Here is a 26,275-nt window from a genome sequence, read left to right as displayed (position 1 = left end):
CTTCCATCTCATAGAAACATAGATCTAGATGTATACCACCACATCTGGCTTTTTACTTGGGTTTTGGGGATCAAACTGAGCCGACTTTTTTTCTTGTTCTTCATTATCGTCATTTGGTATGGAGACTTTCAAACATACTACAAGTGGAGAGAAACCTAGCAAGCCCCAAGTCCAGCTACAGTAACCAACACTTGTCTGAAATGATGTCATGGAGACATCTAATGACTTCCCGCCCCCTTGGCCTCTGGATGGCTTTGAAGTAAAGTCCAGAATTTCCATTTCACCTTTAAAGGCCTTGGGATATATTTATAAAGGACAGACACTTTATTGAGCTTGCTAAGTATCTAGTTTCTGCTTAAGATTTGTTTTTTGTTTTTTGTTTTTCTTTTTGTCTATTTGAGTTACACATGGCTGGTTTGCCATGTTCCTCTATACCTTTTATATCCTATAACTGGTTTTTAATCTATATGCTTGACTTGGCTCAGGTTGCATTCTGGAAATCAAAATAGTTCCTTGGTGGTGGCTCACATTGTTATGGGTAACATTGTCTGTTGTCTCCCTTCTTGTAATATGACTGTCACTGATGACATTTGGACAACTCAGTCTTTTATGTTTAAAGCATGAATAAAAAAAAATAGTCACAAGTAGAAGTCTCTGAACCATTGAGATATTACACTGGCTCCTCAAAGCTCTTCCATCAGGTGGCTGTCTTTGGGAAGGACCTGCATCAACAGGAGGGAGCCACACACTGCAACCTTGATGCTGTGTAGCTTATCTGAACGTTGTAACAGCTCTCCCCAGAAATGCTCAGTGTTTCAATCACTTTTCTCTACTTGATTATCTGTTAAACTCTCCCAGAGAACCAGTAATCAATGGGAGCATTCAGGAAATAATCAGTCACTATGTGATCCTTTATTGAGCACATGCCTTATGGCAGGCTTGGTTGTATGCGCACAGGTAGAAATGAACTCCTTAGGTTTTGTTGTTTTATTTTTCTGGTGTCAGAACTTTTCGGTTGTCATATGAAATGCTTGACTATCTAATGAATATGAGCTTATTGATCACTGGGGCAGACAATATTATCTGCCCATTTCTCTTTCTTTCCCTTGCTTCCTCCCTCCCTTCTTTTCTTAGTTTTTCATGCTCTGTAACTTTACATATATGAAACTCCTTCGTTTTTCATGTTCTAGAACTTTGCATATATGGAAACACAAAGAATATATGTTTTCACTCCCCTGGATATTTCTGAAATCATCCATACTGTCACATGCATCAGTGGCCTGGTATATGCTCCTGGTCATTGCTGGGCTTGATTCCACTGCAGAGTCCTTGTGGAATTATTGAGTCATGGCTGTGTTTAAAGACCAATAGTATTCCATCGTTCTTTTATTTTATAATAACTTCCTCAATAGACTCCATCAATTTTAATTTTAATCTTCTTTTCGCTTCCAGAAGGATCTGATGGTTGACCATTTCTGAATATTTAGGCATTCTGATGAGTAAACCCTGTTGCTTATCTTTTCCTTGTTGGTGATCTGGACCCAGTTCCTCACGACCCCGAATCAACTCCACCTTCCAAAGCTTCGTGTTTTCCCTCGGTTACATATCTTTAAAATGTCTGTACTTAAAGACTTCACTTTAATGCTGTTTCTAGTATTTTTTCCTCCCTAGGAACTAATATGCTAAAATACTCTTAGCTCACCATGTTAAAGTTAGTCGTTTGGGGGAGCACCCGATGGCTAGCTCAGTAGTTAAGAACACTTGCTGCTTTTGAAGAGGACCAGAGCTGGTTTCCCAGCACTAACATGGCAGGTCATGACCCACTGTAACCTCAGTTCCAGGACATCTAATGTCCTCTTCTCGCTTCTGTGGGCACTGCGCACACATGGTGCACAGACACACGTACATGCAGGCAGACACTCAGACACATACAATGGAAACAAAATATGTCAGTTCATTTTTAAAACATACTAACTTTTAAGCTTAGCTTATCCGTAGTTCCTGGAATGAGTTATCATCTAGACACAGGAAGTTTACCTCCTTCTTGAACCTGGAACAGTAGGGAAGCAAGGAGCAATGTACAAATCCTTAGCCAAGATGGAAAGGTCATCCTGTTTCTAGAAGGACATTTGGAGGCACTTAACAATGACAAGCCATGTCAGGCATGATTATTTAATAATGCTGTGTGTTAGGACTATGGAAAACATGCAGCCAGCAGGAATGGGTAAACCCAGGGTCATGCTTCTGGGTAGCTCCAGGCTCTGCCAATATTCCTTGTTTGGGGTGACCCAGTTAAAACCTGGATTGAAATGACATCTCAATTGCAAGAGATCTGAGTTGAGGTGAATTCAAAATACCGGTATACCTTTTTGAGGTGCTATCATGATGTCACCTGGTGGATGGGGTGTTGTTGATCTATCTGATGGGAAGTTATTTGCCCCCCTCTTGGGTGCTATGATTTTGGGAGGAAGTTGCCCTGTACGTTCATGGTTAGGGAGTAGAGACACCAGGGTGAAATGTCTTCATGAATCCTTTGGGACACTTCTACATGCAAAATTTAGATTTGGTTTTTAAGAAGTGCCTTTTTTTCCCAAAGTGATGGTACCATCTTGTGTCCACACTCCTCACCCTCAGCAACACTTGGCATTGTTGGCTTTGAAAACGTAACCATTTTAGATGGTGCAGAACCATGTCTCATTGTGGATTAATTTCCATTCATGATGACTAATACAGTTTTCATGTATTATGAAAACTCTATCATGTGTTTGTTGGCTATTCTTTATTGTTACCCTCTCTCTCTCTCCTTCTCTCTCTCTCTCTCTCTCTCTCTCTCTCTCTCTCTCTCTCTCTCTGTATAGTGGGTATATGTATGTAATGTTTGACTACATTCTTTATTTGGATTGTCTTTTCATTACTGAGGTAAGTAATTTTTTAATAATCTATCATAAAAATACTTACTATGGGGCTGGGCATATAGCTTGACTGGTAAAGTGCTCACATTGCAAGCATGAAACCTGGGTTTAAGCCCCAGAACCCATGCAAAAAGAAAAGAAAAGGAAAAGAAACTAGGTGAAGTGTTGTACTGCGGTCTGAGCTACGGGAGGCAGAGGCAGGTTGATGCTTGGGGCTCACTCACCGGGCAATATAGAGAAATCGGTAAGCTTCAGCCAGAGACACTGTCTCAACAACCAGTGTGGATTGGGCCTGAAGAAAGACCCCAGAGGTTGTCCTCTGGCTACCACATGCATATGTGCATAGATGTGTATACACACCTGCATATACACTGCAAACATATTTAAAGAAATATGTAAGTAAAATGTATTATGTGCATGAAAGTATTTTCTCCTAGTCTGTGATATGCCTGTTGATTTTACCAATTGTGTCTTTTTTTTTTTTTTTCCCAATTTGTGTCTTTTGATGAGCTTAAATTAAGATTCTACTGAGGAGTTTTGGGGTCCCATGTTGAGAGTGATGGGTCTTCGTGCATTTTTTATGTGGTAGTCTTATTTTTTAGTTATAAAGATTAGTGATTATGCTGGTGGGGATATGGGCCATAGTCACATTTTAAAAATTTCTTCTCAAAGTATCTTATCTTGAAATAAAAGAATATTTTCAGAGCCAAATTTAAGTCTTTCTTGCGGCTGCCCTGGTTGTGTTGCTGGGCCTGAAGACTGCAGACACTTTACAGCTCTTCAAATAGCAGCTAGCAGTGCAGAGAAGGGCCACGTGGGAAGACTGCACCATGCCCTTCGCCACTTCCTCATCCTTCTTTTCCCCCGCGAGCAGTAGCATGAATGATACAGTGCGAAGGGCGTGTGTTGTATGCTGCTCACATCAGCGGGGATGCCAGCTGGTGACAGTCACAATAGCAGCTGCTGCAGGAGTTCCCAAAGATCTGACAATGGCATGTGTGCAAATAAACAGAGAAAGGAAGAAGCCAAGTCCTACTGCAGAGGAAGAAGGGCACATACACACTCACATACAGATACAGACAGAAACACACACACACACACACACACACACACACACACACACACACACACACACACTCCCTCAGGGAAAGTGGCATCAACTATTGACTCATAGAATAGGTCTGGGGAGATCTTGCTAGCTTGACTTGAAATAAGAACAGTAGTTGGTGGTTTTTTTTGGGGGGGGGCATATTGAAGTTTATTATTTGTGAAGTCCTTTGCAAGCCAGCTCAGAGATTATCAGCTATCTAAATTGATGACTGGTCTTAGTACGGATAATTGCTGGCTGATGTTTTATATTTGTTTTTGGTTTTGATAAGGTCTTGTTTTTGTAATAGTTCTCAAGCTGAAAGACATGGTACCAAGCAAATACCGACTCCTTGGTTGGCTTCAGGCAGTCCTTAATTATTTGAAATGATAGTATTTTTAACTTTGGAAAAAATTTCATGGAAGATTATTAAACATTCTTTAGAACCTAAACTGTTTTGGACTGAAACAAAAGCCTTCTCCCTTTAATTTGTTCACTGTAAAGATATCTGGGTGTCGATGACTCAGCTCCTCCTCCTTCTTGTGGTCCGCTTAGACCTCCAGGCTCTACATCTGCCTGCCTGCAGTTACTGATCCGGCAAAACTCGGGCAAAGTCTGAATGGCTCCAGAAGGAAAAAAATGGAGCCTCATGTAAGATACAGATGCAAGAAATATTTGCAGGGAGGAAGAAAATAGGGACCCGAAGACTTGAGAATTCACAGTACTTACAAATGTGAAAAAAAAAAAAATGTAAAAACATGACTTCACTTTGTTTCCTCAAGTTTTTACTTTTGAGTTTTGACTTTTCCCTTGAAGTTTCCTCCTGAAAGGTAATGTCCAGCTTCAATGGTTATATTTAACATGTATCTGCGTGCAAAGCCACCTGCACATTTAGCCCCGCTCCTTCCTAAGCATCTACTCTCTCTCTCGTTGCAGGTAAATCTTTTTGTGCTGCTCTCTGTGGTTTGCATCCTTTTAAATCTCGCAGGGTTCATCCTAGGCTGTCAAGGAGCCCAGTTTGTGTCCAGTGTCCCCAGATGTGATCTGGTAAGCTTGCTGTGGCAGCCTTGCTGCTGTGCCATGTGCACAAACTGTCCTGATGTTCCTAAAAGGGAAGTGGGGGTGGGTGGGGGAAGTAAGTAAGTAAGTAAGCTTATTGCTAAGTACCTTCCTCAGTTGTCAGTCACTTGGCTGGAGTAGCGAGTGGCCAGTGCCAACCCAGCGTCAGAGCAGTGTGATGTAGCCACTAGTTAGGGGTGAACGGATCAGGTCTCCACAACTAATGGGCGGGACTACCTGCATCTAAAGAGCAAAGATGGCTATTACCAGAATCCAGGTCAGAGATCCTTTATCTGAAAGCTTTAGAAGCCTGGTATGTGTCAGCATTTGGAGATTTTCTGATTTTGGAAGAGAAACATGATGCTTAGACCATCAATTATGTAGCATGCCAGGGGTATCTGGGACAGGAGACTGTAATCAAGAGCTCTCTGAATCTCACATTTGTGGATAACAGGCTGGGAACTTACAGAATTTCTGACTTAAAACAGGTTGTATAGTGCCGGTGTGGTGACAAATGCCTTTAATCCCAGCACTCAGGAGGGAGAGGCAGGTAGGCCTCTGTGAGTTCAAGGCCAGCCTGATCTACATCATGAGTTCCAGGAAACCCAGGGCTATGGAGAGAGACCTCATCTCAAACAGAAACAAAAACAACCCAAATAAACAGTTTTTTATAAATTGCTCATACAACAATCCGTTCTGGCCATTTTCTCCATATGATTCAGTAGTGTTTCATACATTCACACTGCTGTGCAAATAGTCTCTGGAGCTCTTCAAGTCTGTCTGTCCGTCATCACCTTCTCCTCAGATGCCATCATCTCACTGTCTATCTTATCGATTCAGATACCCCAGAGGCATTCACATAAACAGAAGCACACGGTTTTTGCCTTTCTGTGGGTTCTCAAGGTGTAACCACAGTATAGCCCGTGTCAGAATTCTTTGAATTCTTTGAAAGGTTGAGTAATACTCCATCGTCTGTACCTGTGGTGCACTTTACCCACTCTCCTGTGGATGGATCGTTGGGTTGTTGCCACCTTTTGTCTGTTGTGTAGAAAGCTAATGTGGCCAGGGATGCACACACATCTGTCCCAAGCCCAGCTGTCAGTTCTTTTGGGCATGTTACTCCAAAGCAGAATGTCTGAATCTCTAAACCTTAAACAAAGACTTTTAGCAATAAATGTCTCAGTACAAAGCAACAGGTGTAGACCCTTAACTGGTTATAGTAAACCTTATTTATTTGGAATTTTGTCCCATTGCAGTCTACCCTGTAGAAGCTAAGAGGCCATGAGCCAACAAGGAAAACTTTGGTCAAGCCATTTCAGCAAAACCCATAAACTTTCCAATCAGGAAAGTGCCCCAGGAGCACAAAACACCTGTTGTTGTTTCTCACATTCTTCACAAATCTTAAAACAAGCATTAAAGCTTTTTGTTCAAATGCTAGTAACAAGAGCTGACAAGTTGATATGATGTGAATGTCTTCAGGTGACATTGAAAGCATATGCTTAATATAATAGAAAGGAAGCTGACATCCTTTCAGGTATGAGGTTTAATGGTATGAAAGGGACTTGTTTCTATTGCTGTAATAAAACACCATGACCAAGGCAGCTTATAACAGAAAGGGTTTGAGTTTATGGTTTCAGAGGGTTGGTTAGCCATGGGCTTTTGAACCCTCAAAGCCTGTCCCCAGTGACATGCCTTCTTCAACTAAGCCACACCTCTTAATCCTTTCAAACATTCTACCAACTGGGGACCAGGTATTCAGACATACGCTATGGGAGCCACTCGTATTCATGGCCTCAAGGCTCTGACGGACCTGAAGGTGGGAGGGAGAGCATTACGCAGAAGGTGTGAAATATACTTGAGAAGGAACAATGGGCCCACTACAATGATCCCTGCCGTTAGAGGGGTTAGGGCTAGGACAGGGGGAGGCCAGAGCAGGAGGGGTGTGGTAGACAGTGGGTGCAGAAGAGGAGAGCCTCTTTAGGGAGTAGCCTTCAGAACACTCCTATGATGAAATTTTCCATGAGATGTCTTCAGCTCAACCTCCAGAACAAAGAAAAAACATTTGACTTTATATTATAACCTTTTAGGGGGTGGCAGGAAGGTTTACATCACATGGTTTAGTTCAACACAGTGTGCATGGCAAAGAGCATGGAGGAGCCAGGTGTCATAAATTGAGAGCTGTCAGATCATGGCACAGACCGTTTCTTAACACTGCCCTGAGGAGAGCTGCCAGGGCTGCATGTCCTGATTTGGGCTCTATGGTCTGGCATGAGGTGCAGGTTCGTATTCTAACACAGAGTGCCTGCCTTCCTTTCTCTTGGGGAAACACTGCACATGTAATGCTGGATTATGTGGTAAAGTCTTTCAACTTTACAAGAAGTTACTAAACAATTTTCCTTTGTAGTTGGTCAAAATAAATATGTTCAATTATTGATTGATTGATTGAGACAAAGTTTCACTATATAGCCCTTGCTGGCCTGGAACTCACTCTTTGATCAGGTTGGCCTGGAACTCACTATGTAGATCAGGTTGGCCTGGAGTTCATAGAGAATCTGCCTGCCTCTGCCTCCTGGGTGCTGGGATTAAAGGTCTGCACCCACCATCATGCCTGGCTAGTATTTGCATCTTGGAATGGATAGTGTTATCGAAGAGCTTCAATTCGTATTTCCAGCAATGACTCCCATCTGCACCAGCAGAAGATGTTTCCATTTTGAGGGACTAAAGTAAGAGCTTATAGTCATTGGTGATGGAGTGGTGGCTCTGTGGCTAAGATCACTTGTTGCTGTGGTTGAAGATCTGAGTTCTGTCCCCATAACTATCTGTGACTCCATCTATAGGGGATCTGATGGCCTTTTCTGGCCTCCGTGGGCACTCACACATGTGCATGTGCGGACACACACACACACACACACACACACGCACACACACACTCACTGCAATTTAATTTGTAGTTCCCTAATTGCTAAATATGTCTTCAGCTTGCTTTTTCAACGCTCTCCAGGGCATTCTAAGGTGCAGCTCAGGTTGAGAACCACAGTGTTGGGCATAACAAGGGAGAGCAAGGATCTGAAAGTGTCAGGTAGTTTCTTTGAGGTTGAAGGGTGGAACTTTAGCATTTGGGATCGGGGAAAGTGTGAACATGCTTCTAGATGGCCTAAAGCAATTGAAGAGCAAGAAGAACAAATTTTTAGACATACAGAGCAGAGGTAGGATAAAGAATGAAGGTGTGGGTGTTCGGGTGGCAAGTGGATAGTGGAGGAGTCAAGTGGATAGTGGAGGAATCAAGTGGACAGTGGAGGAATCAAGTGGACAGTGGAGGAATCAAGTGGATACTGGAGGAATCAAGTGGATAGTGGAGGAATCAAGTGGATACTGGAGGAATCAAGTGGATAGTGGAGGAATCAAGTGGATAGTGGAGGAATCAAGTGGATAGTGGAGGAATCAAGTGGATACTGGAGGAATCAAGTGGATAGTGGAGGAATCAAGTGGATAGTGGAGGAATCAAGTGGATACTGGAGGAATCAAGTGGATAGTGGAGGAATCAAGTGGATAGTGGAGGAATCAAGTGGATAGTGGAGGAATCAAGTGGATAGTGGAGGAATCAAGTGGATAGTGGAGGAATCAAGTGGATAGTGGAGGAATCAAGTGGATAGTGGAGGAATCAAGTGGATAGTGGAGGAATCAAGTGGATAGTGGAGGAATCGGAACACAAAATGCACTGTCGCATACTATCATTTGCATACAGCTTCAGGACTTCCTTGAGGCAAGTAGGAATGATACTTGTCATTCATGACCATGTAATGATGAAACTTTCAAGTAGTCCCATTTAAAGGGATTAGCTTCCACTCATCGGGACAGTGTTGCTGTCTATTCAGACTCACTCTAAAGACTGCAGACAGCAGAAGTTCCCACGCTCTTGGCTGTCTGGTGGGATACTGTAGCCTTGATGCATCCCCTTCCCCCCAGGCCTTCATCTTCCTTCAGTAAACACCTTACAGTGAGAATGGGCTGGTAACAAAGGGATCCTTTGTTGGAGGCACCTAGCACTATGAGAAGGAACTACAGAATATGGGTCCTTGAGTGAGGTCTGGAGGCCTGCACCAAGGACCAGAAGTAGAAACCATCCCGAGCCACGTGGAAATTAGTTTGGCTCCCACGAGGAGGAAACAGAGTGAATGTTGGCTGTCATCTGCAGAGGGTTGACTTGTTACCGCCCACTGCTGTTGTGAGTGCTAACCCATGTACTGTCCAACAGGAAGCTCAGAGGAGGGAGGCCTTCCTAGTAGTGTTCTGCTGAATTCAACTTAAAGTGAGAGAGCCCACTGACTGTGGGAGGAGAGGGGCAAAGGGGAGGGCCAGGGTTCTGAGAGGTGGAGGAGTGTGTGGAGTCTGTGGAGCCTGGCTTAAAGAGAGAGAGCCTGTTGGAGTGACCATTTCATTTAGAGAGTGAGAGGCTAGTGTCAACTTTAAAAGAGTGGGGCTTACCCTCAACACTGTAAGGAACAATTGTGGAAAAATTCTAATACAAACAGCCCCATGGTCCTAGGTATGGGGGTGTTGCTGAAGTTATGGTGTCAGCAGACAAAACAGGAAAGCACCAAGTTATAGGAATGAACGGGTAGAGGTAATTATGGAGACCATCGGGGTAACTCTGATCGTTCTTCTTTGTATCAGAGACAGAATTTACATAAAACTGATATAATCATCCCCTGCAACTTAATTTTATGACAGAGAATTAAAAATGTTAGAGTCCATGGAGGTCTAGAAGAGGTCAAATTAATAGGCACAAAAAGGAGTGGTGCTTGTCCCTGGGAAGGAAGTGGGCGGAGACTGAGGGGGAAGGGCCATGAAGGACTTGTCTCTGATATGACAGTTTCAGCTGGTCTTGGAAAGGCTTGGGTCATATAGTACATTACCAAAAAACTCCTCAAATGATGTACTTATTACTTGCATCTATGAGATTATCATATATATATGCAAAGTTTACTTCAAAAGAGAAGATAAACCATAGTTGTGGATCCCATGTTGTGTAATTCGATGGTGGAGTTTTTCCCTTTGCTTTCCTACTTCACCTACACTATGAAGAACCAAATCTTTCCTTAATTTCCACAAAACTATGAAACTCAGAACTGCAACTGGAGATTAAGAACATTAATTCAACAAGAAAGATCCCTGCCCCTTCATAACAGTTAGAACAGGGTGAAAGTGTAGCCTGCCTCAGAGTTTGCAGTTAGAGAGTTGAGAGCTGAGCTGCCTAATTAACAATTAGCGAATCACTGTAACCCGTTCCTGTTAGGAAAACAGGAAGCAAAACCAACTTCGGCACAGACTGCAGAACAAGTTAGGAAGCTTGCCTCTGCCCTGAGGCTTTGGGAGGTGTTACATATTTTCTCAGCTTGCCTTTAGAAAAAGTGAGAAAAGTGGCTACAAGTTGGCAGAGCATCTCATTAAGATGCTACAAGGTTATTCATCAATTATCACTTCGATAAAAACCTATGCCTGCGTTGAAAATGAGCACCGAAGGTCTTTCTCCATGGTCCAGGGCTACTGTTCAGAGGATTCACACACACACACACACACACACACACACACACACACACACACACACACACACTTAAAAATAAAATGAATCTTTGCCTGATACTAGCATTGCCTGACATGGAACCGTACACATCATATTCTGTACGACACATGCTGTGTGGTGTAGCAAGAGTGTTGTTTCCCCCTTTAATAATAAAATCATTATTCTGCATCTTTTCTTAAGGTGGACCTAGGTGAAGGCAAGATCTGCTTCTGTTGTGAAGAATTTCAACCAGCCAAGTGCACAGACAAAGAAAATGCCTTGAAACTCTTTCCTGTTCAGCCTTGTAGTGCTGTTCACCTTCTGCTTAAGGTAGGATGCTCAGCTCAGGGCCCCACCAGGAAATGCACCACAGGGGCCCAAGAGGGCCGCTCCTTGAGTATTCTCATCAAGCTGATGAAAGCAAGTATGAGCTAATGACCCACAGTCAGAATGGAGCATAGAGAAGGCTACAGATTGCATCTTAAATTACATGAAGAGAGATTTCATTGCATTTAAGAATTATAAACTGGTAAAAAAAATGCAAAGGAGTCTAACTACACATATGTATATGTTTCTGCACACACATCTGAGGGGCGGCTCTCAGGAAAGCCTCAGTTGCATAGTCCCTTGGTATTGCTCATTTGTTAAGTTGCATGTTCCTGTTGAATGCTGCCACTCTATGGCCCATATACTAAGATCTGCCAGACAGTACAGGAGACACTTGAGTTCTTTGTATCTTGTTTAGTGGGCAGATATTATAATAAGGAAAAGTAATTTAGGAAAATACACTAAGGATTCAGGTCAAAGCGAAATGCAAAACCAGCCTTTATGATGGAGCCAGATAACTGGAGCCTGGCCGCAGCAGGTGGCAAAACAGTGGCCCATTAGCTGTTGGTTAGTCAACTACCACTGGCATTCTTTAGATCTTTGCTTTTTGGGGAGGAGGAGAAAGCTCAGGGAGAGAACTCTGCAGAGTGGCCAGCTTTGGGGTGTACCGACTTTAAAATGACCTGCTTGCTTTGGCTTCTGCATGTTTGGTAGTTGAGTCATCTTGAACTTTGTAAGCCCGACTTAGCTTGGGGAAAGTCCACTCCCACCCCCGAAGGAGCCATGGCTGTAGTCACCGCAACTTTCAGTGCCTGTCGCAGAACAGTGGCCACACATTAAGCTGATTCTATCCCTCTGGGGACACCACTTCCAGAGGAGTCTCACTGCTCTTCTGGAAGGAGCTTTGTGTTTAGATAGTATTTAGATGCTTCCCATGTCCCTGGGAAGTTGGCTACAGCACCCCTGAGGATACTGAACTCTGTCACACCCAAACCCCTTCCATAAAATGGCATAGGTTTTCACATAACCTGCACGCATTCCTTACACGCTCGAGACATTGTTAGATGCAGTTCCTGGTGCAATGTCTCTTGCACATGTTCAGCACAGTCTTGTATTTTGTTTTTGTTTTTTTTTTTCCCCTGAGGATTTTCCATTCTGGGTTAGTTGACTCTGTGGAGGTGAACCCCGTGGATACAGAGGTATCATTGCCCCGGATTTAACACTAGGCTTTTGAAGGACAGGGAGCTTCCAGATATGCTCGCTTTTTGAGTTACTTATATTTTGAGCTAGAGTCTGGCCTGGAACTCAGATCCTCCTGCCCCAAGCCTTCAGGGTGCTGGGATTATAGGGGTGCCTCACTAGACTCCGTTTAGGTTGTTCTGTGTGTTTAGGCAGTTTTATTATATTACCCAGTCTGAGTTAGAATTTATGACCGTCCTGCCTCAGTCTTCAAAGTAGCTGAAATTATAAGGTTTAAAAATCAAGAAATCTACATTCTGGCAGAGAGTTACACTTGCAGCATTTATTTTAGCACTTCCATAAGCCAGATGCTATCTGACCCCCTGCCCTCATCCGCTTGGAAGCTTGCCAGTTTGGGCAGCATGTTATTGGCGCATTGCTATACTGTTGTCTGATCAGTGGTCTTGTCATTTTCAGAAAGTCCTATTTGCCCTGTGTGCCTTGAACGCCCTGACCACCACAGTGTGTTTGGTGGCTGCCGCCCTGCGCTACCTCCAGATCTTTGCCAGCAGAAGGCCATGTCTTGTAAGTGTGAGGAAACACTGTGCAGTGTTTTGACCTAGCAGTTCATCTGTACTGTGGTACTGTGCCGTGGAAGCGCTGTGTGGTGTTTCCGCCTAGCTGTCCATCTGTCCATCCCTACTGTGTGATCATTTTTTTCCCCCTCCCGTCATGCTGTTTGACCAGGATGAATCCCAGATGTCTGCAGAAGAAGCGGAAGAGCATGGGCGGATTCCAGATCCAGATGACTTTGTGCCGCCGGTGCCTCCCCCTTCCTACTTTGCCACTTTCTACTCCTGCACACCGCGCATGAACCGCAGGTAGCATTCCTAAGTCCTGCTGGCCTCTCCGTGGTGCGTTCTGTGCTGAGACACGTATGGTCTCCAGAGCACTCAGCCTGAACTTTCACTTTTTTTTCTCCAAAGTCCAGACAGATTGTCCTGCCTGGTTAGCTCTCTTTTCCTCCCTTGTTTCTCTCTCTGATAAACCAGATGACTCCGAAGATAAATCCAACCTTGACCTAGAGATAAACTTTTGCAATTTCAATTAGCTTCCTAAGGAAAAGGGACACCCAGGGAGATAACAGCTGTTATTTGACTTGATTGAGAGTTTCTGTTGCCCTGGAAACGTGCCCAGTTAGGCAGAATCGATGTTTCATTATAACACCATCAATGGGTCCCAACAGTCATGAAATTCTTTGCAGCCACTAAGAAAAAATTAATTATTAATTGCATCTCCGTGGCTAGGGAAAAAAAGCAGGGGCACTGCTTAATTTTCCTTTTCAAATTCCAGCTCAAATTTTGACTGTTTTCCTTAAATCTCAGAAGTTGTTATTTGTAGAATGAAATATGCATTTGTCTGATTGTTAGCGATGCCTAGAATTGAACCGTTAAAGAATGATCTCATTTATTTATTCAGCAAGCATTATCAATCTTCTACTGATTGTTTAGTGCTGTGCTAGCTTATAGAATTCAAAATGAGTTAGAGCTCTTCCTCTGCTCCAAGCCAGGGGTTCAGTCCAGATCACTAACATGAGTGTTAGGATCACAGTATTCAATGCCCAGAATAGCCAACTGGGTCACCCAGTCAGCTCCGGAATCCGCAGAGAAGTTACTTATGCTGAATTTAAAGGTTGAACCCCCAAAGAAAAAAATCTCTGGGTTCTACAGGAATATTAGCATCTTTAACTTATTATTTGGGATCAGGCACATATATTTTTGGATATCTATATTGTCATTAGACAGATGTGGTACAGGTTTGGGGCTATTGGAAAAAATTTTTCTGATGTTCAGGACATCTACCCAAGCATTTGAAACAGGTCCCACCTACGTACCACTCTTGGTCTTTGATTCTTACCTTACTCCCCTCAGAACACCTCCCCAGGCAGAAATGTCCACAAAGCCAGGGAAGGGGGCTGTCAGCTGGGTGTACAGATGATCTGTGTTGGTCTTGAGACAGCAAGGGTGTGTTCTGCTGGCATTACAGAGCACCAGGGGCCAGGACCAAATGATTCTGATTCTTTCAGAAAATGGGAGAGTTACAGATGCAGAAGAGGGATGGCAGTGAAACACATGGTCTCTGTGAGCCATCTCGCGTTTTAGAACCTCCCAAGATGATTTTTCTCCATTGTTAGGGCTGATTCATAAAGGATGCCAGAGACAATAACTTTCCAGAAAATAACAATCCTGTTTGTCTCTGTCTTAGTCAGTATTCTATTGCTGTGAAGAGACACCATGACCATGGCAACTCTTATAATGGAAAGCACTTAATTGGGCCTTGCTTACAGTTTCAGAGGTTTAGTCCATTGTCATCATGGTGGGAAGCATGGCAGTGTGCAGGCAGATGTGGAGCACGAGAAGGAGTTGAGAACTCTATATCTAAACCTGCAAGTATCATGTAGAGAGAAAGCTACTGGGCCTGGTTGGGCCCTTGAAACTTTAGCCAACTCTCAATGACACACCTACTCCAACAAGGCCACACCTCCTAATCCCTCCCAAGTAGTGCCATCGCCATTGACTGAACATTCAAACATATAATCCTATGTTGGACATTCCTAGTCAAAGCACCATGGCCTCCATAAACTCTTATTTGCCCAAGTGATGGATGGTAAAGAAGTGGCTTTGTCCTTTCCTGCTGACTCTGAGGTGTCGTCCATCCAAATGCAGGATCAATAGTCATCAAAGCTACCATAGGACTCATTCATTTTGTGATCATCTTGTGTAAAGTGCCCTCCCCAACTTCTGGGTTTCCTTCTGGAAGAGATTCTGTGGTAGTTTAGCATCTAAGGTGAAAGCCTGCTCTCCTGACCTCTTTGTCCTTGGAAATCCAGCACCTTACCTCTGCAATGCAAAGATAGACAATGCGTTGGGAATGCCAGAGACTATCAGAGGAGAACAGGCAGGCAAGCAGAGCTGTGGGTAGTAGTGCTAGAAGGATGACTCACGGGATCATGGGGGTTAGAGTCTGAGGACTGGCCCTGTATGGAGAAGATTACCCCCCCTCCCACCCCCCACCAAACAGCTGTGCTGGTCATTGGTCAGGATTCCTGCACTAAATGTAGTTTCTTGGAATCACCCAGCAGCTGGAGTCTTTGTTGTGGTTAATTTATCAGCATGACCTAATAGTGTTTATTATTAGGCCTATAATTATTATGGCAGTATTTTCTAACCCGCTAGCAATCAATCAATAACACCTGTTATATTTTAAAATAGCTTTCGTTAACCTGGGGCAGGGCAGATATTAGCCCCTTAAACTACTTCCCATAGTGGGGCAGGTATCTCCATACCTGCCCCAATCCCATGCCATCTGCTTCTAATAATTTCTATCAAGCTACCTCCCATCCATAGTCCCAAATACTTGCTAATTATCATCATCTGGGCCAAGTCTCCATCCACGCCAGCCATGTGCTTCTCCTCCACCTAATCCATGGTGCAGCCTTCTCCCTCTTCTCCTCTCCTCTCTTCCCAAGATTCTCAGTCTCTCCATGCCCAGGACCCTTAGCCATGCCTATCCCATTTGCCCTGGCCAGGTGTGATGGCCTTTTATTGGTCAAACAGGTCAGGCTCTTAGGCAAGGTACAAGGTGGGGCACAGAGACAGCAAGCAGTAATTAGCATCAAAATGCATTAGACCAACCTCCAACAAGTCTTAAACAGTGGGAGGTAGGTAGGGGAGTTGGGATGAAATCCATGCCTGAGTTTCTATAAGCAGAAGTTTAGTCAGGAGCCCTCCAGCCAGCCCAGGATGAGTCTTTCATGGGACTCCTTTGTGGACTGGGTTCTTAACATTTTATACACCTGGGGAACATCTTGAGTTAGGTGCCAGTATAAAACCTCGATTCTTCCCTTTCGGAGTAGCATAAATGGCCACAATGAATAAGATGAATTTTTAAATCCAGTTAATGCCTCTCCCTCTCAGAATCGGTCTCTCAAGTGCATCTGGCTTTGAATCTGTCTTTTCACCAACTTCTATAAGATTTTCCCCTTGTCTTTTCTTTGTATTCCAAGAACAGATATTGTGGGCTTTTTGTTTTTTTTGTTGTTGTTGTTGTTTTTTAAGAACAGAAATTGTTATGGGTGGTTTTTTTGTTTTGTTATTGTTGTTTTTTTTAAGAACAGACATTGTTATGGATGGGTTTTTTGGTTTGTTTGTTTTGTTGTTGTTTTTTAAGAAGAGGCATTGTTATGGGTGGGTTTTTTTGTTTGTTTTGTTGTTGTTTTTTAAGAAGAGACATTGTTATGGGTGGGTTTTTTGGTTTGTTTTGTTGTTGTTTTTTAAGAAGAGACATTGTTATGGGTGGGTTTTTTGGTTTGTTTGTTTTGTTGTTGTTTTTTAAGAACAGACATTGTTTTGGGTGGGTTTTTTGGTTTGTTTGTTTTGTTGTTGTTTTTTTAGGAACAGACATTGTTTTGGGTGGGTTTTTTGGTTTGTTTGTTTTGTTGTTGTTTTTTAAGAACAGACATTGTTTTGGGTGGGTTTTTATTTGTTTTCATTCTCTAGTAACCCTGATTACAAGGTTCTCTTTTGTATTGCCGTTTGTCTTTTTATACTTTTTAATTAGTTTACATTTTCAGTTCCCTGTTTTCTAGTATGTTTTCTTTTGATTATTTGCTATAAAGAGTGACAGGGACTCTTGTGAGTTTTGTTTCTTATTTTGCTGTCAAGGGTCCCTCGACCACACATGACAGAATAACCCTGTGTTAAGTCAGCCTCATTGTGAAACTCAAAAGTTTCTCTTATGAAACTGGCAGCTATAGCTGCTGTGTTGTTGGGCGTGGGGTGTCCGTATTCTAAGTGAGCACAGATGTTTTTGTCAACCCGGCTGGGTTTGCTATATCTAGTTCAGAGAAAAACAGACCGCCAACCTTTTTTAAAAAATATTTTTTATTAATTTATTCATATTACATCTCAATTATTATCCCATCCCTTGTATCCTCCCATTCCTCCCTCCCTTCCATTTTCCCCTTACTCTCCTCCCCCATGACTGTGACTGATGGGGACCTCCTCCCCCTGTATATGCTCATAGGGTATCAAGTTTCTTCTTGGTAGCCTGCTATCCTTCCTCTAAGTGCCACCAGGTCTCCCCATCAAGGAGACATGGTCAAATATGGGGCACCAGAGTTCGTGTGAAAGTCACACCCCACTCTCCACTCAACTGTGGAGAATGTCCTGCCCATTGGCTAGATCTGGGTAGGGGTTTGAAGTTTACTGCGCATATTGTCCTTGGCTGGAAAAACAGACTGCCAACCTTAACCTGCCTCTTTCACTGTCCTTAACGTGACACCTGGGATAGTGCATCATTAATTGGGGTGTATAGAGCGGCCACCTGAGGAAGATGTGGGAGTCACTCTGTGATCTTTTCTGCTAGCTCCTGTTTTGTCTTTGAGCTGTGCCATTGCTTACCTTTTCTTTGAAATTAATTCTATTTCCACCCCTGGCCTCCTTAAAGAGTTATTTAGCATGAATATGCCGTCAAGGAAACCAAGAAACTTTTTCTATGTACTAATATCAGGAGAGAACCGAGGTTCTTCTTAGCCTTAGTTGTTTTGATTGTCGTTAACTGTATGATTCAGTGATGTTCAGTCTATTCACCACATTGTGCAACCACCACCTCTAACTCATTTCAAAGCATTATTCTGCCTCTTATAGAAATCCCAGGTCCATAAACACATAAACAGTCACTTTCTAGTCCCCTCCCCTCTGAGCCTGGCAGCCACTCATGCTTTCTGTCTCAATGGATTATGTTTACATTTCCACTGGTGTACTTAAAAGGAAAAAAGGCATTATGTTTTATACGCTGTCGGTTGTCTAAGGATCCTCCTGGGCATTTGCCTAAGGACCCCCTGGGCATTTGCCTAAGGACCCCCTGGGCATTTGTCTAAGGACCCCCTGGGCATTTGTCTAAGGACCCCCTGGGCATTTGTCTAAGGACAGAATGGACTGGTTTCCTTCTTCTGGACTGAGCCACTGCGAGTGGTTCTCGCCCCCCAAGTCCCCCAGTTTAGAGGTGAAGTCAGAGGGTCCAGGGGCTGCTGCAATTAGAGGGCCAGTGTGCAGAGCACACTTCCTGAAGACCAGGTGCTTTTTCCTAGGATGGTTGGTCCTGATGTCATCCCACTGCCGCATATCTATGGAGCACGAATCAAGGGTGTGGAAGTGTTCTGTCCTTTGGACCCCCCACCTCCATACGAAGCTGTCGTGAGCCAGATCGACCAGGAACAGGTAGGTCCAGAGGAAACAGGGGCGCACGTCATGAAGAGTATACCCTCGCTTCATCTGAAGGAGTTTACTGGGGTCCTCTGAGCAGTGATTGAGCATCATTAAAAGAAAAAACAAAACCCTAATCCTCTTTCTCCCTTCCTTTGTGATGCAGGAGTCTTCATTCCAAATCCCAGAAGGACCAGAAGCTGCTGTGAGCGCAGTGGAGCCAGTTCGCACACAAATAACTCAAGGTAGCGCACATCTTCACCGCCCACGCCTTCATTCACTAGGTTAGAACATGGCAGAAAAAGGAACTGACTAGTGTTTTGCTAGAGGTAAGGCATTCGGGGAGCAAATGGTTCAGCCTACATCTTTCCTGTCAGGGTCAAAGTACTGTCAGCTCTTAGGGCTTAGAAGTGAGATCTAAAATATGAACAGGAAAAAGAACTATACATTGAACTAAGGAGAACTACTCAAAAATGGTTTATGGGTAATCAGACTACCCTCAGGAACCCATGGATTGGGTGGATGTCAATTTGTTGTTATTCCTGTGTTTCTTGATCTCCTTTGTTCCATTGAAACGAGCTGGGCTCCCTCAAAGGAACATGAGTTTCATGTAGTGCAGTGTGTATTCACACCGTCATTTATAACCAAGGGTTCTGATGCCTACCAAATTAAGATTTTTTTCAGTCCTGTGGCCAATGCTAGAGTCAATTTACATTTATCCTTGTAATTTGAGGACTCCATTATTCCAGCTTTCTGTCTTTGGGGAGGTTTTAAATGGCCTAGAGAATTGTCCACTGGTACAAAATTGCAGATGGCAATAAATAATGGATTGACTTTCCGCCATTTCAGATGGAGGTAGTTTTTCAGCTGTGATGTTTGAAACTTTCTTCTATTCACCTTACATTTGGGAGAGGGCAGATTGCGCCCCTGCCACTGAACCCCCATCCCAACCTACCTTCAGAAGACTTATAAAACAGCACTCACTCCCCTTAAACACTTTTCTTCTTCTTCTTCTTCTTCTTCTTCTTCTTCTTCTTCTTCTTCTTCTTCTTCTTCTTCTTCTTCTTCTTCTTCTTCTTCTTCTTCTTCTTCTTCTTCTTCTTCTTCTTCTTCTTCTTCTTCTTCTTCTTCTTCTTCTTCTTCTTCTTCTTCTCCTTCTCCTTCTCCTTCTTCTTCTTCTTCTTCTCCTTCTCCTTTTCCTCCTCCTCCTCCTCCTCCTCCTTTTCTTTCCTTTTTTATTATTTAAATAATTTATTCAGATTACATCCCAGTTCTTATCCCCTCACTTGTATCTTCCTGTCCAGGCCTTCCTCCCTCTTTCACCCTATTCCTATCCCCTAGACCTGAGACAGCAGAGGCCATCCTCCCCCACTGTGTGATAACAGCCTCTCCTTCTTCTTTTAACAAGGAATTTTCCAATTAGAAACTCAGTTTTCGCTATGATGTAGTTGCATTTTCTGAGCAGGGGTCATCCAATTCCAGTTTGATTTGCTGATTCATTTCCCAGCCACTAGCTGCTTTGCTAGATTATTGAGAGTGTCCCAATCCGGGCACACTCTGAGCCAGGCAAGTATGCATCTTCGAGCCTTGGATCTGTAGCCCACAGGATAGCACCCACACCCATATAGGTTCCACCTGCTGAAGAGCCAGACACTGTGAAACCCTTTGGCACTCCTGGAGGCCACATCATGTTGCCCTAGTAAGAAAGAGTCTAAATGTCTCTAGGAAACAAACCAAACCAATGTTCTGGCAAGGCTTCTTTGTTTTGCCCTTTGGGCTTATCATTTTTTTTTCTTGTTTGCTAGTTTTAAGTGTGGCAGGGTGGTTTGGAGATGGAGGCTTTGCCATGGTGCTGGGAACTAAACACTGACTGGGCCAGCAGCCTAAGTAAATGTTATTAATTATATTCTACTTGCCCTGGCAGATTTGGGCCTGCAGGTGTTTCCTGACCAACATTTTGAAGGCTACAGCTGTTGAAATAATGTGTTTCTTTTATTTTTATTAAAAAAAAAATCAGGTGGGGTTCTTCCTAACACAACCAATGAGGAAACCACATCTGCAGCAGCTCCTGTTTCCAACCTGGTACAACCTCCAAGAAGCCGGAGAACTCTCCCACCTCTGAGGGCAAGATCAAAGAGCGACCCTGTGCTTCACCATTCCGAGGAAAGAGGTGATGTCATGCCCCAGGCTCTTGGTAGACCACTGTGCTTCCTTGACTGCTCCTAAGTATTGGTTAAGGTGCCAGGTATAATCAGGTGGTACCTGCAAGGTGAGGACCCTGCAAGATTAAGCAGTATCTTGAGAGAGGTTAAGAGGCCATGGGAAAATAAGATAGTCTATGTTCACATTGGGAAAATACATGTGGTATCTTTTTAAATGCACATGCACACACACACATACACACACACATACATTGTGTTGTGGGGGAGAGTGGGTACACCATGGTGCATATATGGAGGATGGAAGACAACTTGTACGTGTCAGTTCTTTTCTTCTATCATGTGGGTCCTAGGGACTCTCTACCCAGGTCATCACATTGGAGGCAAGTGCCGTTATCTGGTGAGCCATCTCACTGGTCTTGGCGCTTTGATCCTGGTAGAATTTGTTCCTGAGTCATTGACGATAGCATTTGGTCACACATGGTGCGTGCTTAGAATGGCTGCAAGATTCTTATGTAAACTGTATCCTGGTTTCTCATGAGAGCCAGTCTAGGGGTGTGTGCTTGTTGTCTTTTTTAAACTGGGCTTGAGTAGTCTTAGTTATTGACATATGACATATTTTTAAAACTTTGGATATAGTGAAACATGTTCACCTTACTTCATCTCTCTCATTGTTTTGGGTTTTACTTGAATACAGATGTTGAATAACTTAAAAGTTTCAAAATAATAACATCGAGGTTTTCTTGAATATTTGAATACCTAAACATCCGTAAGCATGTCTCATTACAGAAAAGTATATAAAAATAAAGGGAGCAAAGGAATAAAGTGAACAGCTTTTGTAATTCAACCAGCAGGGGCCTCTTTGGAGAAATTCGTCTAAGATTTACACTCTGTTCTTTGGAAACTCTGTGCAGAATAATTGGACATCCTCTAACTTTGCTGTCTCGGGTCCTGTCTGTCCCTCTGACAGTGTCATTTGTCACAGCTCTGGCCTGACCATATGGAACCCAGAGTGGACACTTCTCTTGTCCCTGCAGCAGCTTCCAGGTTGGGAGGGTGTCCTGCCCCCTGGGACTAGCTGTGTGCCTCTGCAAACCAGTAGGCCCAGCAGCCTGGCCTGTAGTCCGAAGACCCTACCTTTATTGTGGATCTTATGTATGCTGTCTGGCAAGTTGAGTCTTCAACTAGCCACGTGCCAGCTTCTAGGAGCACCTAGCTCTCTGCAACAAGTAGAGACCTTCCCGGAGCTCTTTTGCCTTCTGCAGTCCTGTGGAGGAGAGGACATTTACCTGTTGGCTTGTTTCACTGGAGAAGGAACCAAGTTGCCTTTAGTGAGCGAGTGTAAACCTGTGCTTTACCTGTGCTTCTGGAAGGCTTGTTGTCTATGAAGAGCACATGGCAAGCTGGAAGGACAGCTTCTAACCCTTGTTCAGAGCTCCTGTCTACCTTTCTCCAGAGGCAAAGGAAGCCTTCCCTTCTTTGTCCTGTTCCTCCCCTCCCATTAGCCTTCCACCGCCCCCCCCCCCCCATCCTGTGCCTCCTGCCTCCATGAACATCGAAATCCTCACTTCTGAGGCCTTTACACATTTTAAGTTGACAGTTGTGTGCAAGGAAGGCAGATGATGGCTATGGATACACGGCAATCAGACCTGAGCATTAATTTCTCCACCCAGTTCACGGTGAAATAGCCTCCAGCCAGTCTTTATTCCTTTATTGATAGAGGCAGCTGTGGGAATTAGAGCCTGCGATGGGTTTTTAGAGCCTGACTTCACTTCTGGAACGGTGTCACTTTCTGCACCTAAGGTTTCTGCCATAGCCATAGATGCACCTCATAGTCACGGTGTGAGCCTCAGTAACAGAAGTCTGTGCAGTGCCCTTGAGGATGCTTAGGACAAAGGTACTGTGACAGTGAACTTTCTGCTCATCCCACAAGTCTCTCGTCTATCCCTTCCTCTCTTTGATTCTTCTGAATGTACTTGCACCCAACATCCTTTCATTTTTTTTCTGCTTGGCCATCCATTCCCATCTCCTTGCTGCACCCCATGAAACACACCCCTCTGTGGCTTGCACTGTGGATTCTCTGCTGTGTCATCCATCTTTGCATCGGGGACCGTTTATGTGCCATGGTTCAGTGTCTCATGACATAGCCAATTGGAGGAGCACGTCACATAATAGGCTTGCGTTCGTTTCATTCTCTTCTGTTCCCTCCCTTCTTCGAGATGAAGGCGAGATGTACACGCATGGCCTCGGGCATCTGCCAGATGTTGTCCACACTGAGTTTTGTGTCCAGTGTTCAGAAGGGCTTGTCCAATGGTGACGTTTCTATTTACCTCTGTCCACAGCTACCCCAGTACTCAGCTGCGAAGCAGCGACTCAGACCGAAAGGAGGCTCGATCTGGCTGCAGTGACTCTGAGGAGAGGTGTGAGACCAAGGGCATCCAGATGCAGACCCCGCTCTTTGATAGATTACAGGTCTTACATAGACACGAAGCTGCTGGTGGCCAGGTTCCTGGAGCAGTCCTCCTGCAGCATGACTCCGGACATCCATGAGCTCGTAGAAAATATCAAATCCGTTCTCAAGTCCGACGAGGAGCACATGGAGGTAGCCATCACAAGCGCCAGTTTCCTAGAGCAGGTACTGTTACAATCAATATCAGGCACGCGTCCAATAGCCGATGTCTACCGGGGCTGAAGTGGTTTCTCTGACTTCCCGTCCAAGACAGTTTAAGTTCACAGTCACAGTCTCCAAGGACCTGGGGGTGGGGGGTGGGGCTTACGTCATCAGAGAGGGAGGAAACCAGAGAGCTTTCCTCTGGGCTTCATCACTTTTCCACAGTGCTCTTGGCCTAAGGGACGAGACACCCCCCCGCCTGCCCCCATTTTCTGGGAGGTGGAGTTAAGCCTGGTTGAAAGGATCTAGGTACCATGGAGTTCATCACTCTCATGATTTCCTGAATTGGGGATGCCCAGGATACCCCCATGAATGACACAATGAATCTCATGATTGCCAAGGTTCTATCTAGGAGCTGTTCCCGTGCCTGTCAATTGCTGGGCCAGACAAAATAGCTGACCGGACTTACAGCAGTGGTCCTCAGCCTTCCTAATGCTGTGACCCTTTAATATAGTTCCTCATGGCGTGGGGAACCACCCCTCTCCCCCAACCATAAAACTATTTTTGTTGCTACTTCACAACTGCAATTTTGCTACATTATGAATCATAATGTAATTATCTGTATTTCCAATGGTCTTAGGTAACCCCTGTGAGAGGGCCATTTGATCACCCCAAAGGGTGAGAACCCCCGACTTAGAGGAATAAATATTTTTCTTTCTGTAGATTAAAAAGTAAAAGGTGCCCTAAACTGAAGCCACCCTGGAAAGAGACAAAAGTAGGCACACATGGAGCCCATTTGGGCCCTGGGTTTCTCATCTTTACAGGGAAGGGTTGGGCTAGGTAGTCTCCAGCTCTGTGTATCCAAGTAAGTGAGATTTCCTCCCAGCGAGAACCTTCTCTTTAAGAGGTTTGTTACCTTTTGCCTGTTGACTCATTTTCCTGGGTCAGATGCTGTAGGCCTAGTACGCCACAGTGCCTTTGTGTTACCTGCTCTGTGCCTTTGTGCACTGCATCTCGGACTGAAACAGACTGGCTTTGGGACAATCGTCCTGTGAGGTTCAGTGCAGTGAGAGTCCTGATTCCTTCCGAAGGCACTAACAGCATCACACACCATAGCAAGCTCAGCTTCCCACAGATCCATCAGCTGGCCAGTCCCTCCTCATCAGTTCTACTTGGATCAGAAATAGTCTGTATTTTTTTTTTTTCATTTTTGAGAAGTGATATTGTTCCATGCTTCACATGACATGACACATTGAAGTCAGGCCTAGCAGTAGAGCCATTTTCCAGATTTCACAGATAAAGTGTCCTGCTTTTAAATGCTATTTATCCATAGGTTATCAGACCTGCCTGAAGCATCATTGATTTTTAACTGGCATTTTATAAACTCATTACCTAATCCAGACCAGTGGTTCTGTGTTGTACCACCTGCTTCTGGTTAAAACTCACAAAGCTGGAGAGACAGTTCAGTGGATACAATGTTAACTGTGCAAGCTTGAGGAACAAAGTTCAGATCCCAGGTATACATGTAAAAACAAGGCATGGTGGCACTGACCTATAACTCTGGCTGATCCTTGGGGCGCACAGTCTAACCAAATGACCAGCATCAGGTGCAGAGAGAGAGAGAGAGAGAGAGAGAGAGAGAGAGAGAGAGAGAGAGAGAGAGAGAGAGAGAGAGAGAGAGAGAGAAACTCTCTCCAAAAATAAAAAATAAAAAATAAAAATAAGGTGGAGAGTGATAGAGGAAGACACTGTCACCTCTAGGTTATACATTCTCTCTCTCTCTCTCTCTCTCTCTCTCTCTCTCTCTCTCTCTCTCTCTCTCTCTCTCTCTCACACACACACACACACACACACACACACACACACACACACCAGGCTTCCATGTAGACTGTCAGAATAAGTGGCAGGTGGCCTGCCATGTTCCTAAGAAACTATACCGCCTACATCCCTCTCCACCCACTAGGAGTCACTGGCTTGGAACACAGAGAGACTGGAGAAATATGAAGACTATAACCTTACCAATAAAATAAGAAAGTACAATTGAGCCATTATATAGTGGCTTGCCTTCTGCTAAAACAAAAAGAAATAAGGAGAATTTCTTCAAAACTTTATAAAGAGGCAAAATTCAAGACATCTTCAGAATTCTAAATAGATTCTACTTTGGAAAACACGCCTTTCTATTCTAAAGCAACTAAGCGTTAAAATCCACAGATGGATACAAGGGGGGGGGGCAGGTCAGAAGGCCAGTCCTGGTGAGGCTGCTAACATCTTTCCCTGTCCTGCTCTTTTCCCAAAGATAATGGCCCCATCACAGGCCAGCACTTCCCAGGCCCACATGCTGACCTCGAGGAGACAGCTGGGCTTGCTGCACCTGCGCAGCTGTGGCGACCTGAGCACCTTTTCCCTGGCAGGACGGCCAAGAGCTGAGAGGAGGCCTCAGCTGCGAGCTGAGGCTGAGCGCCCACACAGCCTCATCGGTGTCGTTCGAGAGACTGTCTTGTAATCTGAGTGACCTGGATAGGCCAGTCCAAAGGAAGGGTGTCCCTTCTCAGTGCTGTGTACTGTCTAGGAGTTGGGGTTTTCCCCTCTAGGAAGCCCCTAAACAGGGGGCCTCGGGAGACACACTTATTTCTCCTCTTTGGCTCCTTTTTTTGGCTGACAAAGGCACTCCGGTGAACTTGGGCAAAGTAGGTTCTTCCTAGCCTTTCCAGTCAGCTTGTTCCCCATTGGAGGCAAAGGCAGGGAGCTTTCCTTTGTCATGGCATCTCCAAAGGGCAGGCACTGGTGGGCAGACAACAGGCTCATGACTCTGCCTGTCTCATCCCTTATGGCTCTTGTTGTTGCCAAGTTCGTTGCCTCGCTGTGAGGGGAGAGCTGCCTGCCAGGCTATATATAGCTGCCTGCGGCCTCTGGCTGCCCGGTGAGAGAAACCGGCAGCAGATATGATGATTAACACCGTGTGACTGCAGCCCTCCAGCCTCCTTAGGTTACTCTCAAGCCCATCCTCTTTAGGAAGAGCAGGGGACCTGCTAAGCGGTGATTTTCTTTTTTAATGAGGGGCATTGAGGGAGAGGACTATTCTAGATTCCATTTATTCATGCTTGCAAACTAG

The 26,275-nt window shown here is 44.4% G+C and overlaps 1 protein-coding gene across 2 annotated transcripts in view; it reads left to right on the top strand.

Annotated features, from left to right (window-relative positions):
- Entrep1 (endosomal transmembrane epsin interactor 1) overlaps nt 1-25,841 on the top strand; it is a 54,517-nt gene extending 28,676 nt beyond the window's left edge. For both annotated transcript variants that reach the window (XM_051146265.1, XM_051146266.1), the window contains 9 exons: nt 4,936-5,046; nt 10,823-10,951; nt 12,605-12,712; nt 12,875-13,008; nt 18,279-18,408; nt 18,560-18,638; nt 20,411-20,563; nt 22,895-23,187; nt 25,460-25,841. In XM_051146265.1, coding sequence (XP_051002222.1) covers nt 4,936-5,046; nt 10,823-10,951; nt 12,605-12,712; nt 12,875-13,008; nt 18,279-18,408; nt 18,560-18,638; nt 20,411-20,563; nt 22,895-23,187; nt 25,460-25,666 — 1,344 coding nt within the window. In that variant the 3' untranslated portion in view covers nt 25,667-25,841. The remainder of the gene's footprint in view (nt 1-4,935; nt 5,047-10,822; nt 10,952-12,604; nt 12,713-12,874; nt 13,009-18,278; nt 18,409-18,559; nt 18,639-20,410; nt 20,564-22,894; nt 23,188-25,459) is intronic.
- The last annotated feature ends 434 nt before the right edge of the window (nt 25,842-26,275 follow it).

This window comes from Acomys russatus, chromosome 5 (genome assembly GCF_903995435.1).
Source record: "Acomys russatus chromosome 5, mAcoRus1.1, whole genome shotgun sequence".
Taxonomy (NCBI): Eukaryota; Metazoa; Chordata; class Mammalia; order Rodentia; family Muridae; genus Acomys; species Acomys russatus.
Note: the sequence above shows the minus strand (reverse complement) of the source record. Positions and strands in the feature narration are given on the sequence as shown.